The sequence below is a fragment of the Athene cunicularia genome, assembly GCF_003259725.1.
Source record: "Athene cunicularia isolate RWA chromosome 13 unlocalized genomic scaffold, athCun1 chr13_part1, whole genome shotgun sequence".
NCBI lineage: Eukaryota > Metazoa > Chordata > Aves > Strigiformes > Strigidae > Athene > Athene cunicularia.
The window spans coordinates 12,650,227-12,667,702 of record NW_020799117.1 but is presented as its reverse complement, the minus strand read 5'-3'; the positions used below and the strand labels follow the sequence as shown (position 1 = coordinate 12,667,702).

Genomic DNA, 17,476 nt, shown 5'->3' with positions numbered 1-17,476 from the left:
CTCAGAGACACTAGTCAACTGCTGTTTTTATGGAACCTCACTACACTGCCACGAAGAGCACCAGCTCATCAGGACTGAAAGAAATCTGAGACTGAATTGTCCTATTTTTCCTCTGATATCTTCACCAAGTAGTAAACATTTTTTGAAGGGGAAAGGGAGTAAATATGTTAAAGCGCCCCCTTGCACCCTGTTAGGGCACCTGTACCTAATGTACATTTTCTTTAAAATTTAAAAAGATGTTAGGAAATATTTTATAAAACTTTTTTGCAATAATTGACGCATGAAATTATTAAAGACTATATGACACTTACATGCAAGGAACCACTTGAATTATTAGTATGAAGAATCACTGCAAATAACTGGGTTTTTTTGTAATGTGACAGTCACGTTTGTATGTTTTGATAGGTGCCAGTGATGGAGCCAGTTGCCTGGGAAGTTGACTGTAACTTTTGAACTTTTATTTTAATTCTTAACTTTAGCATTGCAATTTTCCATTCTATGAGGCTTAGTTAGTATTTAGTGCAGGTGTTAGCAGAGCTGTGATCTGTGATCAAAAGCATGTCCAAAACCAATTGTATTGTAAAATATGAACAGTCCTGCTATATGAGACCAATATTTCCCATAGAGGTGATGGAAAGGACAGTGACCACAACTCCATGTATCTCTTATGGGAAAGCTCCTTCTGTGTGAATATGGTTGCATTTTATTTATGCTATTGTAACACTTAGGGAATTGAGGATTGTGGAATAACATTAAGAAGGGCTACAACGCAGAGAGCAGCATTTTGCTTATAATACTATAACAAGATGGGAATCATGAATGGAGAGTGATTAAATGGAATGGCATTTCTATTGCAAATCATGTGTTAATTTTTCCTTTTGACATAAATATTTTTCAGATAGGTAATTAGTAGAGCAAAGGTTTTATTAGTGTTACTGATGGTTGTTGATCTGAGTTGCATTGACTTATTTGAATAGCTGTAAATCAAAAAAAAAAAAGAAACCCAGTGGGCTTTATCCATTTTATTCCCCTCCCCCAAAGGTGTTTGGTAAGACTTATTTCAGTAGAGCTTGTGAATGCTGGACACGCTGCTGAAATATTGAGTTATTAATTATTAATTTATTTGTCACTAATTATTTGACATTGTGTGCACACTTTCTCAGCAGTATCATTTCTTACAAAGTGCTTAGCAGGGGATTTATTATGTAACCTGGGAAAATAAATATTTGTCTTGAAGAAATGAAAATGTGCACATAATCTACTAAGCAAATTTTTGTTTCTATAGAAGTGAAAAGACTTGTAGTAAACTCTTTTCCTCCTTACTAATATTCTGATTTGATTGGAGAAAATAGAGTGTCTTTGTCTAGATGATTTAAAAACCGAGATACCTTTCTGAGAGGCATCTGTATCAGCACAAAGGCAGTTTCACAGCCTTCGTGTATGGAGCCTGAATTAATCACATAGAATTTGAAGCTAGGACAACTCTACTGTTCGGCTTTGATATTGGCACCAGGTTTATACTTGTTAAACAATCGGAGAGCGGGGAAGTGAGAGGCTGGGACAGGCATCCAAACCCAGGATAGGCCTATCAGTGGTACACGCATGCTGAGGCAGTTCATGCTTCGTGCTGGCTCAGTTTCTATCTTTCGGAGGTAAATTCCTTATTTACACTAGAAATTGCATACTTGCTGCCCAGTTCTTAACTAGCTGTAGAATGCTGTACAGTAGGTTCAAATTGTGCCATTTTTTCATAATAAACTACAAATACTTTTTAAAATTTGAGACTAATCTTTGTTATACACTGCTTCTAATTTTTTACCAGCTGAAGAGGATCAGCAGTCTGGTCCTGTTTGTGACCTGAGATTTGACTACAACTTAATTTAAGACATGCAATTTGAGGAAAGGGGGAGCGATTGATGTCATGTATGTGCTAGCCTTTCACCTCCAGAAACCAAACCCCGATTGTATTGACAATGAATTGAGGGTCTTGGCCTAATAAATTACATTTTTACCCACCCAGACAAAAAAATCTAAACAAAAAAGCCACCAAACAACATGGCACAAAACAGTTTCTGCTCAGGTAAAAGGCCCAGGACTGTAATAGCAGGGTTATTGCACATTGGATTGAAAACTGATTGATGTTGTAAGTAGAAGCCAGTAGTGCCTGCCTGTGTGACATCTGACTCGTAACCGGTGCTCTTATTTCCTCACCTTCGTGAGCACTTGTACACAGCAGCTGAAATATAGAAAATACACTTAAGAGAGATGCAGGTATCTGCATTGGAGAATATGGGTATATAAGCAAATAGCATAAAAATAGACAAGGTAGCTAACTGTATTTGCATTTGTTTTCACAGAAAGTATTGCAGCCATTTTGTTTGAAAGCAGATTTTCATTTTGAAATGAAATTGTCAGGGATATTCTAATGTTAGACAATTACAGTAATGTATTGCTTTTCACTTTTTTGCTTTAGTTGCTTAATATTTAAGCTTTGCTCCGTGCTACCTTCTTGTCTGTATATTGAATGGTCACTATGCCTCTTTCATTTTGTAGACTTGAATGAGGAAAATATGATTCACCCTTTAAGGTTTGCTGAGAAGTAAATGATAAAGAATGTTGTGTAACATTTATTCAAATAAAGCCTTGATTTTTTTCAGTGCTCTTTTAAAGGGAAATAATGTTGAATAATGTTTTGATGTCTTAACTTTCTTCTTTTATTAGTCCTTGTCCCCAAAGCCTTTGGTTTATGTTAAAATTTTTTTCTGAATTAAACAAAGATTAAATGTAGGTTACTAGTCCACTGTTGGAAGTCTATGATGTGGACAAGTCTCTCTCCAACCTTACCTTTCATCATGTGGCTAAAAGATACTGAGTCATGCTCAACCAGCTGGATGCTTCCCACAAGCAATAGGGAAACATTTTTCATTTTCTTATGTAATTAGCAAGAAAAGATTATGTGTACATTGTAGAGACAGATACAAAGAAGCCCTGATGGCTCTGTTCCATGGCTGCGACTGAGACACACTAAGTCCTGGTTAAAGGAGGAAGGTGGATGTCATGGGAAGAGGTTGCTGCCCCTTGCAGACGTGACTCCAGCGCAGTTGGTGAGTGCCGAGCGAGCTGCAGAGCTGGGGGCCAGCTCAGGGCTGGGCAGAGCAAATCTCACTGCCAGCGGACGAGTCTGTGCTGTTGCAGCAGCAGCAAGGCACAAAGCAGCTGAAGCACAGAACAAGTGCTGGGCCTTTGAATACCTGTGTGCTGCCTGCTGATCTTTTATTTGGCTGGTTTTTACTGCAGTACTAACAGTTTCAGACAAGTCTGGCCATTGCAGGTAAGTGTAATTGGGTGTTTATCTATTTAGGGAAGAAATGCTTTGTGCCGAGTTGCATTATTGTGCCATGGTGCCCTACTGGAGAGGGAACAAGTTGTTCTGTAACAGCTCACTCGTGTACCAGAGCTCTCCATCACTCACACTGTCATCAGAGGTGGGCCACATCGGCAAATATTTCTTCAAATGGCAGAATATGTAGAGTTGCAGTCTCCCATTAAATCGAAGGTAGCATTTATACAGACTTTTTTCCACTTGCATTTTTATTACTGTAAAGAAAAGATGCCCTAATTTTAGTTAAGCTTCTACGTTAAACAAAAAAATAAGCTGCTCAGTTAAATTAGGTTTCCAGAACTTCTTATTTCAGGGAAGCATTTTTTTTTTTTTGTGGCGCACAGTATGCCAGGAGCTGATTGATGGCTGATACAGAAGTACTAACCCTTTTCTAAGTAAGGTGTTTTGTTGCACTGACCTGTTGTCGATAGTCAAGTCTTTCCCAAAAATTGAATTAACTTCTGGAGTGATCATGTACACTGTCTGTAGTGACTGTTGTTTGGCCCTGGGCCTCTGTGATGTTTTTGAAACCAGTTGGTGTCTCCTGTAACTGTGAGCAAACGTCCACATCTGTCTTGCTTGGAGCAGAGCTCCAACATACGTGTTTTTCTTTTCCTTCACTGGGTTGTTTCTTATTCTGTCCAGATTACAGGAACTCCCATCCTCTTTCTCTCGTTATTCATTCATTCTTGTGGCTGTTTCTCTTGAATTGGTTATCCTCATTAGGCTGTGGTGGAGAGGGGAAATCCTGCTGAAATGTAATTGCTCACTAATGGCTTTTCCTTTGTGACATTGTGTTGGTAGCGTCTCGCTGTGGGAGTCTGCTGCATTTGCTGCGTGACTGTGAAGCCCACAAGAGAGGTTAGCCAGACAGATTTCAGAGTTCTGCAATTACTCCGTTGATTAATCTTCACTCCAGTAGTTCGGTGACAAAAGTATAAAAGTAACCCAACCTTCAGCAATGAAGCCGGTCCTACACAATGCCGCTCAGTTATAGTGTTTACTGCTGCCCTGAAGCATCAAAAGGGTGATACTTAATGAGGGCAAAAGTGCACGGAGCAGCTGCTCGGTGCAGCTCCTGGCGCAGGAGGGTTTTGTGATAGCTTGCCAGCTAAAATGGGAGGGATCGGCACAGAGAAATAAGATTTCTTTTAGGGCAAGACCAATGGGTGGATTTCTCAAGGAAATCAGGTAGATCAGTAACAGATGATGTAGTAAATTCAGACACTGTCACATACTTGTTATTTTTACGCATTATGTAGTGAGGAGTGCAGTGTGAGGGTGCAAGCAGTTGCCTGCCTTAAGCCTCATCTACAGCTGAGGAAATCACTCGAGGGATACTCTCTCGTTACCTTTGTACTCTCTGGGCTAATCTCTCTGAGTGAGAGTATCCTCCAAGGCTGCTAAGAGTGTAAGGGGCTGCTGAGATGGGCATGAGGAAGCCCTTCTCATGCTTTTGCTCTTGCTGTTCAGTTAGGACTGCCAGCAGTCTGGAACGATTCTCTGACACGTGAGGTGTGGTTGATTGTTGTGAGGAGCACCCATGGCATGGCAGAGAACCAGAGCCGTTTTGAAAAGCAGCTCATCCCTCTGCTCAATGAAAGGTAAAGCAATGCTCAAAATGCTAATGAGTGTGCAAAGAGACTGTCAGCAGCACAAGACAGCAGTACCAGCAGGCCTCTAAGCAACTGCTGGGGCAGAAAGACGCCAGCGTGTGTATGGCCTCGGTATGAACGGCTGCTCACTGTCGTCATTTCTTTTCTTTTGCTCACTTGTCCTTGCTCAGGTCTTCGTAGGTGGATTTGTCATTCTCCCTCTTCATGCAGGGAGAGTGAGTGGAGCCAGGGCTTTCCGAAGGCGGTGTGCAGTGAGCTTCAGCGTGTGCTTCAGGGTGTCAGTAGGAAAAGGATCATGTTGTTTGCTGGTTCATACAGTGCTGGCAGCTGGTTTTTATTTGCATTCTGTAGCCTGTTTTTATGATTCTGCTCCTGCTTTTCCCTTGAGTGTTTCTGTGGTCTTTATTTTTCCTCCCTTGCTGGGTTTGGAGCACAAGCCATGGGCACTCCATGCTGGGCAGGCTGAACACCCCTGCAGATGTTTTTGGGGTGTTCTGAATTTGGGCTAAATATATGGAGCCCAGGAGGGGTGGTTCTAATTTTGAAATCCAGATATTCAGCTAAGAGCTCTGCATCTTAAGAGCTTAGGGACTGGAATTTCCAAATGTGGCTGTATTGGTCATTAAATATTAAACTAAGGCTGTGCCTTCTGGAGGGCTCATTCAAACACTGAAGCACTCTGAGCCATCAGAGGAAGGGGCTGGGGGCTGCAAAGTGTAAAAGGATGAATACTGGACCATGCCAAATACAAGATCCCAGAAATACTAATACTGCACAGATAGATATGGATAATCCTCTTGTGATTCACTCAGTTTGCTCTGTTAGCCTTTAGAAAGACAACGCTGAGAATGCGCTGTGAGAACAGGGGCTGGGGTAGCTGTACGTTGTACACCTTTTCGTTAATACTGCAAAATCATATCAGAAGCCATCGATCCTGTCTTGGCTTAGTAAACTTGCTGCTGGCTGCAAGTACCATGGACTCAGCTGTATCTGAGTGTTGAGGAGGGACACACAAGTACATTTGGGCACAGAGAGAACTGTCACTTCAAGGGCAGGTTAAGGGGCTGTAGTCATAGGCAGTAAATCCATCAGCTTCCAGCCTCCTCCTTTCCCATATCTTCCAAATACTTCAATTCCTCTTTCCTCAGGTGGAAAAGTGCCCCACAATGGAGCACCACAGCCAAATGAGCTAATGGAAATGTGTCAGTCTTCACTGAGATAAAGAAAGATGCACTTGTGAGAAGCTGTGCTCAAATGCAATTAGGCAAGCTGAGCCCACAGCCCTGCTGCCTCTCCAGGGGCCCGTTTTATCGCTTGGCACTCGCCAGCACCACTCCAGGAATACATTTAGGAAGCTCTTCTGGCAGCCAGGCACACAGCTACTGCCTAGACTAGATAATACCATTTCCCCCCCTCTTCCTGACATCTCACTTCACGGATGCATCAGTCTGCGGGGAGGGTGTAGCTGAGAAACACCTGCACTGCTGTGCTTGGGGTTGGCCAGGGCTGGGCTGCATTTCACATGCCAGAGCTAGAAACAACAGAAAAAAACCTGCCAGCCAGTCTGTGTTTATCCCAGATGCTCAGGCATTAGTTGTGCCCATTCACTTAAAAGTCTCATTTACTGTGGCTGGTGGAGGGTCACGTTCTTGGTCGGCAGCCATGGGGAACCCACAGTTGTGCACCCAGAGACCAGTGCCTGCCCAGTCACTGCAGGGAGCTGATGGATGCGGTGCCGGCAGTACTGGGAGCCAGGAGCAGAGTGTCGGTCTCAGACTAGGAAAGGCAAACCTGTATCTGCTGCATCCACTTGGGGAATACCAGCTTTGTAAATCACCTTCTCGAGAACCAGCAGATGAGGAATGGGCAGCTAAGGGGACTCTGGGCTGGAGTTGTAGCTGCAGATGGTGAAGTTTCCAACTTGGGGGGATTACCACTGAACATGCAGAATCAGAAAAATGTGGTTAATAGCTTTCAGTTGGTTTAGGACCTTTAATCTATAAAGGCCTTTGCTTTGTCAGGGTAGGCTGTAATGGCTCTGGCTTAATGCCACAGCAGCCAAGAGCCTGCCAATTTACTGTGCCTTAGCAGACAAACGGGCTGACCAAGCCTCTGCTGATAAAAGATACTCCCCAGCAATTACATCCTTTCGAGCAGGAGGCTGCACAGGTTTTAAAAAAAATAAGCTGCTGAACAAGAAAATTCTGGGATTCTTCCAAACAGGGAAAGCTTGTGAATGAGAAATGTATTAATGCTGCACATTAAATGTGCCCCTACACATCTTCACCTACTGTTAAAAAGAGGTGGCACTTTGATATAATTGGTTCTTGGCTGCAGCAGCCAGCAACAGAGCTTTGCTGTTGCTATAATCCCTTGGGAATAACACAGCTAATTAAAGCCTAGGAACTGGTGACCAGCAGCTTCTTTCTCTCCGGCTATGTCTGTGTTAATCAGAGGTAGGTAGATCTCAAGGAATTTTTGTGCTGAAATTTGCTAATCAGGGAAGGAAGGATTCAGCTTCAAAACTTGGTGCTTTATCACATCTTAAATATCCCAACACAACAAGCTGAAAGATTTCGGATCCCTGCTTAATAGCTGGACAGGAGGGGATTGGCAGAGCTGTGCTTATGGTAAGTCATGGGCATGGCATACATCAGTCCCATGGACTCTTTTCTGAATTCCAGAGTGTTGCCTCCTGCAGCCTTGCTTGGGGCTGGTGTTTTGAGAGACAGATCTTATGATATGAATGGAGAACATTTTTTTTTTCTTTTTAAAGATGCTAAATCCCCCAAATCTTTGGTGGGGTTGAGGGAACTACAGGTGTTCTGCTGCTCTGATGGCCAGGCCTTAGGACTCTTGCAGTCAGAACTTTGCACTGCCCTCCTAGGGGTTTGGCAGAGCCCCTGTGGGCCCAGGCACTGGTGGTTTATGCCTCTTAGGGTGCTGCATTCATGTTTTGGACCTGATTTTATTCTTTTTCTGGGGGAAACTGATAGACCTTGCTTTGCTGGTTACTTCTGTTTTGCAATGTGCTGGGCTGTCCTGCATTTTATAGCATGTGCCTCAGAGCTGGGCACTCTGGTAACGCCAGTTAAGGGCAGGCAGCTGTGCTGGACGCGGTGCAGCTGAACAGCCTGCCAGTCTGCCACTGAGGGCAGCAGCCCTGGTCTGGTGGTCACAGCTGGGACAGTGACAGTTTGTTACTCGATGGAGCCGGGTTAATTTGCTAGTGGAGGTGTTGGTCCTGGAGGAGACCTGGGAGGAGAAGTGAGAGGTGAGCTGGGATGTGCTGCCTGGGATGCTCGGTGATGGCAGCAGAGCAGCAGGGTCTGGAGCTGGCACGGCCCCTGCGGGGTGGCAGCCACAGCTGAGGGAGCCCACCCGGGATTGTGGTTTAATGCTGGGGGTCGAGGGGAGGCAAGAGTGCGCAGAGGTGGGCAGCAGTGTGGCCGTGCCATGTACACGGCGGGAAGGGAGAGATCCACTGCATCTCCTCACCAAAAGTCCAGAGCAGGCGGGAAGAAGCAAGGTGGTGGTAGAAAGAGGGGACAGAGCCTTGCACGCTGCCAAGGGCAGAAAGAGCAAAAAGCAAAAGGGCATCCACTGCACAGTAACAGGAACAACCCTGGGTTTGTTCCTCTGCTGACTTGGTCATGATGCTGCATTGGGTTTGCTCACGGGGGTATGTGGCAAGGTGTGGCAGAGTGAGTGTCTGGGGGAGGAGACCTCCGGGCATCCCACCTCCTGCTGCAGCAGAGGGACATCAAATAAAAACAAACAGGATTTTGACAAGTTTTGCAGAGCCCTTCTCTGTAGCCGAGTGGAGAGCTGTGCTTTGCTGAGGAGATGGTAAGACAAGGCTTTTTCTGGGGCTGTTTGCTATCTCAAGAACCTGTGTATAGACCTTAGAGCTTTGTGAAATGTCAGTTTTGGAAGCCCTGTGGGTTGGCCACTGCCGAGCGTGGTGCTTCAAGGGCAGAAATGCAAGCTGCAGCTACAAGGCTGGGTGGGTTACAGAGACCCAGCAAGTGTCTGCTGCCAGGGACAACCACAGCCAAGGAGAAGAGATTGAATTACTGAGTATGGGACACTGCAGGAACCCTGTAAAGTTATTTATAAAACATCAGAGATTCTTCCAATCCCTTGCATAAATGAGGTCGGATGCTGGAATGGCCATACTTCACCGCACATCCTGGATTTATGGCATGGAAAGCTCCATCGTGGGGAAGGTCGTCTTGAGTGGGCTGAGTCCAACCCTGCTGGGGCAGCTCACTTGATGGGTTTTTAGTATTTTAGGTTTTGTGCTAACCCAAACACCCATTCTCAACTTCCTCTGTGTCCAGGTTTGATTCAGGAGGTGGAGCTGACTTGAGTGGTGGCAGAGAAGTGGAGGGTGAAGACGTCTCTCTTGGGTATCCCACTCCCATCATGAATGAAGAGGTAGAGGTAACAGGAGTGATATAATCTTAAATTTAGTGTTATAAGCAACCCATACTGAAATATCAGGGAGTGCATAGATGTTTCTTGTTCCTCATTCTTACTCCTAATATTCATGTACAATAAGATGGTTTGCAGTCTCACAAATGAGAAAAAATAATGATACAAGCTTTAGAATGTAGTGATGTAGTAGAATTACTTAAATGACTGGACTGGCAATTACTGCCTATGACCTATTTGGGAAGAGTAGACTAAGTAGAGGAAGAAGCAGCAGCAATTTTAAATACCATAGACTAAAACAGCTACTGAGCACATATCAATGAGTGTGATGATAAAGCTCAGGAAAACAGGACTAATGGGCCCACTAGAAAACAGATGAGCCACTTTTCAAGTGCCCTTGTAATGAAAAGATAAACTGCTGGAGACATATGTGGCACTCTGAGTTTCCTAAAATTATTTCTAGAAAGGCTTTCTAATATGAGATCCTGGGTATGTTACTTTGAGCCATATTATAATGTCTGAAACAGGGTAAAAAATGTAAAACTAGAAGGAAAAAATGGGTAAACTTGACTCAAAATAAGAAAATGAGAAGAAAAATGTAAATTCCTAAGATGCTAGACAAAGGAAGTATAATATTTTTTTAAAACTACAAAATGAGGCAATCTCTGGCTATATGACCGGGACGCTCAATAGTGATACAAAGGCAGCAATTAAAAAACAATGCATTTGGGAAGACAAGATAGGTAGTTGCTATAAACTTGATGTAAGAGAATACAATCTTGATAAGAAAAGCTTAAAAAAGAAATGACTAACAAAGATAAGGATGATGCAAAATAAATTTTGATCTGTTAAGAACAAGAGCAGTGCTGAAAATGCAGTGAGGGCGTGTTGCAGACCATAAAAGTGCTGGTGTTCAGTATTTCTCGATTTAAAGCAAGTGGGATGATGTATTTGCCATTCTGTTAGCAACCAGGCAGAACAGGAACAGGACTGGAAATATGCCCAGATATTTCACCTAAAATGGCCAACTGTCTCACCCACCTTGTCTTTAATGTGTGCTGGATACAGAGACAGGTCAGTGGAGCAACAGATGACAACCCAGGTAAATACAGGCTGGTTAATCTGACATCAGGGATAGGAATCTGAAAACAGGATCAGAAATCCATTAATAAAGAATTTAAGGCAAATTTACAATTAAAATCCATCAAAAATAGACCTTGTCATTCAACCAGGCTTAGTAAGTCTAATTATAAAGATGCATCACCTGGCATGGCAGTCTACAGTATACTCAGTATGTACAGATAACTGTCTACAGTATAAAATGAATGATGCACACATGGAGTAAGCTTGTCTAACAGTTCCCAAACAAACAGGGATGCTTCCATGAGATTCTGCTCAAATCACTGCTAGAACTCATACTATCTGACACTTTTATCAGTGACTGAGGAGCAAATCTAAAGTCATTCCCGAAAATGCTGGTGAGCAAGAGCATGGTGAGAAAGCACACAGAACAACATATATTGCTCAGTAATACAGGCCTGGCAAAGTGTGACTTAATTTTGCATTTAGCTACATTAACACAAGGAAGAAACTGTCATCCACAGCTGCAGGAAAGGGGTGTACCCCCAGAAAAAGCCGAGGGGAGTTCTAAAACTTAGCACATCTGTTGCCAAAAAGGGTTAAGACAGTCTTTGAGGGTTATAAACAAGAAGTAAGAATGTCATGCCTTCTGTATAGAGCAGAAGGGAGACAAATCTCAGTGTCAGTTCTGCTGTCAGAAAATGGAAGGTCTGAGGCACAAACGGAAATCCTGGAGAAAGTTCTTTGTAGGGAGAGACTTAAAGCAGACCTGTCTCTTCAGTGTATGGAGAAGACCAACAGGCCCCTTCATTACTGTGCAAACATGTTCAGGGAGAAAAGGCCAGATACTGAAAAGTTTTTTATTCTGCAGGCCGAGTGAGAAGGAACAAAGGCTGGAAGCTGAGGACAGACAACTCAAAATGGAAAAAAGGCACATGCTTGTTACAATGAGGGTGAGTAACTATTGGAACAAATTAGCAAGGAACTTGTTGGTTTAAGAGCACTTATATTTAAAAGACTGTTTCATAAAACATTTTTTTTTCCTATTAGAGGTTATAAGCCCAACACGTGTGACTCAAAAGACCCTGGCACTGTAGTGGAATTGTGGCCAATTACACCAGGAGGAAGTACCAATTACCTTTCTGGTGGCAGCTATGATGACTAGTTTAGACACGAAAAAAAACCCTCTTGAAAATATAAAGCAAAATGAATGCAATTGTTCAGGATTTAGACAATGCAAAAAGACTTACTTGAGGCAATTAACTTTAATTTTACCTAGAGAAGAACTTGCTGTAATGGCAGAGGACACATTTCAGAGGTTTCTGGTTTAGCTGCAGAGTGGCACTGACCTATAGATCCTCAGTAACAGTGTGCCCAATTCCAGTGACACTAACCTGCCTCTTTTGCACAAAGCAATTAAATTACAAACACAAGTGTGGAAAGCAAATCAGCTGCAATCCTTCGGTTTCATTTGTTCTTGCCTTCATTTTAAAACTGCAGGTACACATCAGGCATCCAGCAGGGAAGTTGCACACTTATTTGATGTTGTCTTTGCATGGCAGGTAGTAATTTCAAAAGTTTTGTTGTGTTCTCATTTTCCAGAGTAAGTTAACCAGCCTCCACCCAAGAAGGCGTATTTGCAGCCCTCCAGCCATTTAAAGATGTGGAGCAGGAACAGAATGGAAGGAAGAAAATCTGTCACTGAACTCATTTGTAAGATAAGCAGCAAGTTGCTAAAAGCCACTGCTTGTAACTTTGCACAACAGCCACACGCTGGTAACAAATAAATGTGCATATACTGCATGTGTATAGCAATTAATTGGTCATAACAAAGATATACAGAAAATTTAAAGTTCCCACAGTAGCTTCAGAGTGGTTCCCTTTATGTGTGTTCTAAGGGTGTGTGTGTATGGTGTGGATGAGTGAAACCCAGGGCCCAGACCCACTCTGCTTCCCATTCCGTGACGCAGGATGAGCGAGATGTTGGTAAATGAGACAAGCCTGAATGAACTCCTTTCCCCCCCTTCACCCCCGGGCAAAGTGAGCTCCTGTAAAGCAGCGGTCAGGGCCCTGCCTGGCTCCCACCGCAGGTCACACTGCTTCCCCACCAGCTGCATTTGCCACTCTCAGGCAGCACGGAGCGTTCTGCACCAAGAACTGATGTCTCCACCCTGCCCACGCTGAACTCGGAGCTCTAAGGAAGCAGGATTTAGATCTACTCGAGTGCCTCAGTTTGGGCAAAAGCCAAGCTTATGTATGAGCTTCAGCCCAGCGCTGCCTCTGCCCAGAGCTCTTCAGAAGCAGCTTGGACAGCCTTTGCTCTGCAGCATTCCATGTTTCAGGAAAGATTATTAACATACTAGTTCCAGCACTCTGCCCAACCCAGTAAGCCTTCCCTGAATCTGAAGAGCTCAGATCAGAAAGCAGAATGGCTTTACAGCTAATTAACTGATCTGGACCTGCAAAACCTCTCAGGTGGGAGCACACTCGGGTCCGAGCACATTCCCTCATGCTCTGTTACCTGGGTAAGCTCAGCCCTCTGCCTAGATGCTGGAGGCTGGCACACCCAGCCTCCAAATGACAACCCCCCCTTCAGCAGCACTGTGGCTGCTCCAAGCAGCAAAATCTTTCTTTAAACCCTCCCATCTGCACACCTACCTCTTTGCCCAAACTTTGTTAGTAAAGGAAATTCAGCCTTGCACATTAGAAACTTAACCCCAGTAAAGCATGGCATAGTTACAGTTTTAGCACATGGAAATCCTAGAGGCTGTTTGGTTATTTTAAGTGACATTTTAATTATGCAGAAGATGTTAAAGGCTGTACAGGCCCCATTCTAAATTAGGGCTTCTCTCTTGACATGACATTTTAATTCCCATAGATTTAATACGCACTCACTGTAGACTCGAGAGTTTACAAACAGGTAACCACAAAGTCAAAACTAAAAATGCAGCTGGACCAAGTTAGACAACAATCAAAAAAACACCCTACAGCTGCAGTGACAAAAATGAAAATATAGCACCAAAGAGACCTTTGAGAGACTATTCCTCTCAGGCATATTAGTGTAAAAACTAGAGCTCTATAATTTCAGTCCTTAAGTATATGCAAAGAGACATCCTGAAATAAATTCAAGATGACAACAGTAGCCAACAGACATCCACCACTAATTATTTAATTAAATCATGTATTGAAATCTGCATGGAAACAACTGAAAATGACTCCAATGTAAACATTTCAGTATCAATATAAAAAAATCAGTATTAATTACAAGATACTCCTTCTGCAAAATCTGAATGAACTACTCCAGCAGCACCTGTGTAACTAGATACTTGAAAGCCTTCAAGGTCTAATGTACTATGAAGATCTTTTGCAAGCAACTTTATCACCAATTTCTTTGCCATTATGAGTATCTGTAATATGAATCTTAGACAAGCAAATTTAACTAATTTTATTTTACCATTACAAAGAGTGTGTGTAGATACATGTATAGGCACAGAATTTCCATGTGCCTTCAGAAAAAATGAATAAAAAGTAAACAAACTGTGGTGTAAGGGTGGCCTGAGGTTAATTTATCAATATTGCTATAAGACACAAAAAAAAAAAGGAATGGTTTGGGTTGGAAGGGACCTTAAAGATCATCCAGTCCCACCCCCCTGCCACAGGCAGGGACACCTTCCACCAGCCCAGGTCACTCACAGCCCCGTCCAACCTGGCCTTGAACCCTGCCAGGGAGGGGGCAGCCACAGCTCTGGGCAACCTGTGCCAGGGACTCACCCCCCTCACAGGGAAGAATTTTTTCCTTACATCTAATCTAAATCTACCTCCTTTCAGTTTAAAACCATTACCCCTTGTCCTATCACTCCATGCCCTTGTAAAAAAACCCAAAACCAAATGCTTCAAATGAATGTCTTGCAGGTATGTTTTCTGGGCTCTAAGCACTTTTAACAATGATACCACCATAGAAAGAACTCAAATAAGGCAAGAACTTCACAAACCAAACAAACAGAAATAACAAGCCTTTATTACAAAGAAAAATTATTCCACAGAAGAGGCTGGCTTGCTTCCATGCATGCTGTCAGTCATATCCACCTGCTCAGTGTGGAGAAGTGCTTCTGTTAGATTCATTAATTCCCCAAGACACAATTAGGCTTTGTTCTTGGCTACAGGTGTGTGAGCATTTTGATTCAACTGCATCACTTGCTAGAATTTTGTTGCCAGCATTGAATGGGCCAAAATAATGAACCTGAAAGTGGGATAAAGCCAAAAAAAAAAAAAAAAAAAAAAAAATCAAAAAAATCACACACTGGACATAGTTATCACTAAGAAGTCAAATGACTTGCTTTACATCCACATTGTAAGTAATGTCACAAGCAGGGAAATGAATGTGCTTGACTCTTATCTTCACTTGGGGAGTGTGAAGAATGTTTGCTGAATCCTTTGATTGGTACGTGCAAGTACACGGTCAGAAAGCCTGAAAGCCAGCAGAACTAGATTGAATTCATGTTATCTATTGTTGTTTGGATTTTGAACAAAATTGATGGAGTATGAGCCAGTTGATGAATCCTGTTTTATCTGGAAATTTTCTGTTGACAGGCCAAAGGGGCGGAGAACCAAATTCCCAAAATCCTTCAGTTTGCCTACAATGAAAAGGAGAAATAATATGTTAAGTATTAAGCAGAGGGAAAACTCCCATTGAATTATGCCTGACTACACAGTCCAGCTCTACTAATTTAAGGTAAACGCTGTGGAAATCACTGCAGTTTGTTGAACATTTAGGCTCTTATCATGAATTTAAAAAAATCTCAGTTGTGATGTAGTTACTGTCAGCTTTGGGGTTGAAAACAGCCCACCATGCTGGTCGGAACAGTTCATCAGGCAGCCCTGACGAAGAGCCAGTGGCTGCAGACTGTCACGGCTATGTGGTTACAGCTATCCAGGAGCACCTTATTTCCTCAGTCATAAGCTCTTGAGGCATGAGAGTTTAACAGCTCACAACAAAGCACTGGTCTCCCCTATACTTATGCCTGGCTGTAACTCTGATAGCTGCCAACATTCAATTTTCTAACACAAAGGTTTCTGTTCTGGACATTTTTGATGCTGCTACAGCTCTCTAAACAATCAAGAATGTCAGTTTCCTCAACTACTGAAAGACACCATGAAAGGCAGTGTTCAAACTGCTTATTTCTGATTATTAACAATCCCTTTCTAAATCCGTGTATCGACATAAAGAAAAATAAAACTAATTTATCCTTGCAACTGTGTTTGCACCTTCAAACTAAGCAGTTCCATCTGGAGCATACACATTTACAGCCATTTTGCCTGCAAAACACTTTAGCACGATGTCATGTCACATGACATATTAACTCACTTTCAAACTACGGTTCTCCAGGACTAACCACTGATAAGAGCTCTGAACAACTATTATTTAACAAGCTTTGTTAAATATACATAGAGTATGTCAGTTAATAAAATCTAAAGTCTTCTATCAATGTACATGTATCATACATGCTTTCTGACCCTAGAAAATGAATCTTGCTACCACTTATAAAAGGGAAGGGCAACAAAAGGACAGCCTTTTAAAAAAAAATTGTATCTATAGAGATGATAGAATAGATAAAAGTAATCAAGAAGCAGAGGTAACAACTTCAATGTTGCCTAAACACAAGCTAACAGCCCCTGGCATGACAAGACAAAGCAAGAAGATTGTCAGTTTTCCAAGGAAAACATTATTTTCCTCCTGACTTCAATGCAGAATTGTAGACTAATTTCCCAAAGAGCAAACAGAAGTTTGGACAAGTTGAAGCCTACCCTAGGTTTGTATCCGCAGGCTACACAGCACTGTTCAAAAAGCCTTCTACTTTTACTAGATTCTTCAAGGCAATGGATTTTGTTTTCCTGGGAGTTTTGTCCATGCAAATGGTGGGGAAAAAGTGACAACAACAAAAGGAGATCCAGCTGAGCAACTGAAGTAGTCACAATCACATAACTAAAACATGCAAACACCACAGCTATTCCTACTTGCATGTGTGTGCTTTCAGCAAGCCATCTTAAGTCATGAGAACCATCTGTTACTCTAGTCATCTTCACCTGTATTTCTATTTCTAAACTAACATATTAGAATCTAACTGAAAAGTCATATCAACACTTATCATTTAGTTTCTTTGCTTTTCCAAAATTCTTTTGTTTGTTTGAAAATCCTGTTTCTGCCCAGCAGTGGAATCATCACTCCTGCTATGAAGTTTCCTCACTACAGTGCACCAGCCAGAATTTAGCTCAGGCTTTGTTGCTAAGCCATCTGAAGCAGTAACTTCCCAGCAGCGATAAAGAAGTACAGAAACATAAGGAGCAAAGCCCTCTGTAAGTTCTTTACAGAAAGAGACAAGCAGTATTTATGCTGCACAACTGGAGTACAAACAGATCAAGAGATTTGCCTCGCATGACACTGCAGGCCTGTGACTGTGCTCAAAACAGAAATCATATCCAAGTCTGAACTTAGCCCATGGAAGTGTGTCCCTTATCTCTTACAATGCAGCAACAGTTCAAGACAGGTTAAACACCATCACCCTAAACCAAAAGATGCTATTTTTTTCAATCGCGTTTCCAAAATTGAATTGCAGAAGGGGGTGCTTTTGAACATGCTCACAGAAAATACAAAAAGAAACAACAGCTTGGGAAAAATACTGTAAACTTTTTATTCTAAGGAACAACTCAGTTTGGCATAAAGAATCTAACAGCGTTACTACAGTACTCCTAAATATGCCAAAGTAATTAAGATCTTGCATCAAAGTGCAGGTTTACAACTGGGTATCCTTCAGAGATTTGTGTGATTATTTTAAAGCAAGATTGATCTTTGAGAGTCAACATGGAAATTCCATGGCCTTACACAAGAAAAAAGACAACTTAAGCCTACAAAAGCAGCTAGTTGGAGAGATGGAATTCCCCCCCCCGTATTTTAAAGACTGTA

The 17,476-nt window shown here is 42.5% G+C and overlaps 2 protein-coding genes across 10 annotated transcripts in view; one reads left to right on the top strand and one right to left on the bottom strand.

Moving 5' to 3' along the window:
- The window catches only part of PWWP2A (PWWP domain containing 2A), a 57,087-nt gene that overhangs the window by 15,730 nt on the left and 23,881 nt on the right, over positions 1-17,476 (top strand). For 3 of the 8 annotated variants that reach the window (XR_003399344.1, XM_026857915.1, XM_026857912.1), the window contains one exon: positions 1-2,669. Coding sequence is in view for 1 of the 8 variants with exons in the window: in XM_026857915.1 (XP_026713716.1) it covers positions 1-14 (14 nt within the window). In the remaining 7 variants the exon portion in view is untranslated. Of the gene's footprint in view, positions 2,670-9,341; positions 9,445-11,386; positions 11,469-11,565; positions 11,581-12,117; positions 12,693-17,476 lie in introns of those variants that run through there. The other 5 variants (XR_003399348.1, XR_003399345.1, XR_003399347.1 and 2 more) reach the window with 5 other exon arrangements.
- The window catches only part of TTC1 (tetratricopeptide repeat domain 1), a 33,432-nt gene continuing 30,454 nt past the window's right edge, over positions 14,499-17,476 (bottom strand). For both annotated transcript variants that reach the window (XM_026857916.1, XM_026857918.1), the window contains exon 8: positions 14,499-15,149. In XM_026857916.1, coding sequence (XP_026713717.1) covers positions 15,016-15,149 — 134 coding nt within the window. In that variant the 3' untranslated portion in view covers positions 14,499-15,015. The remainder of the gene's footprint in view (positions 15,150-17,476) is intronic.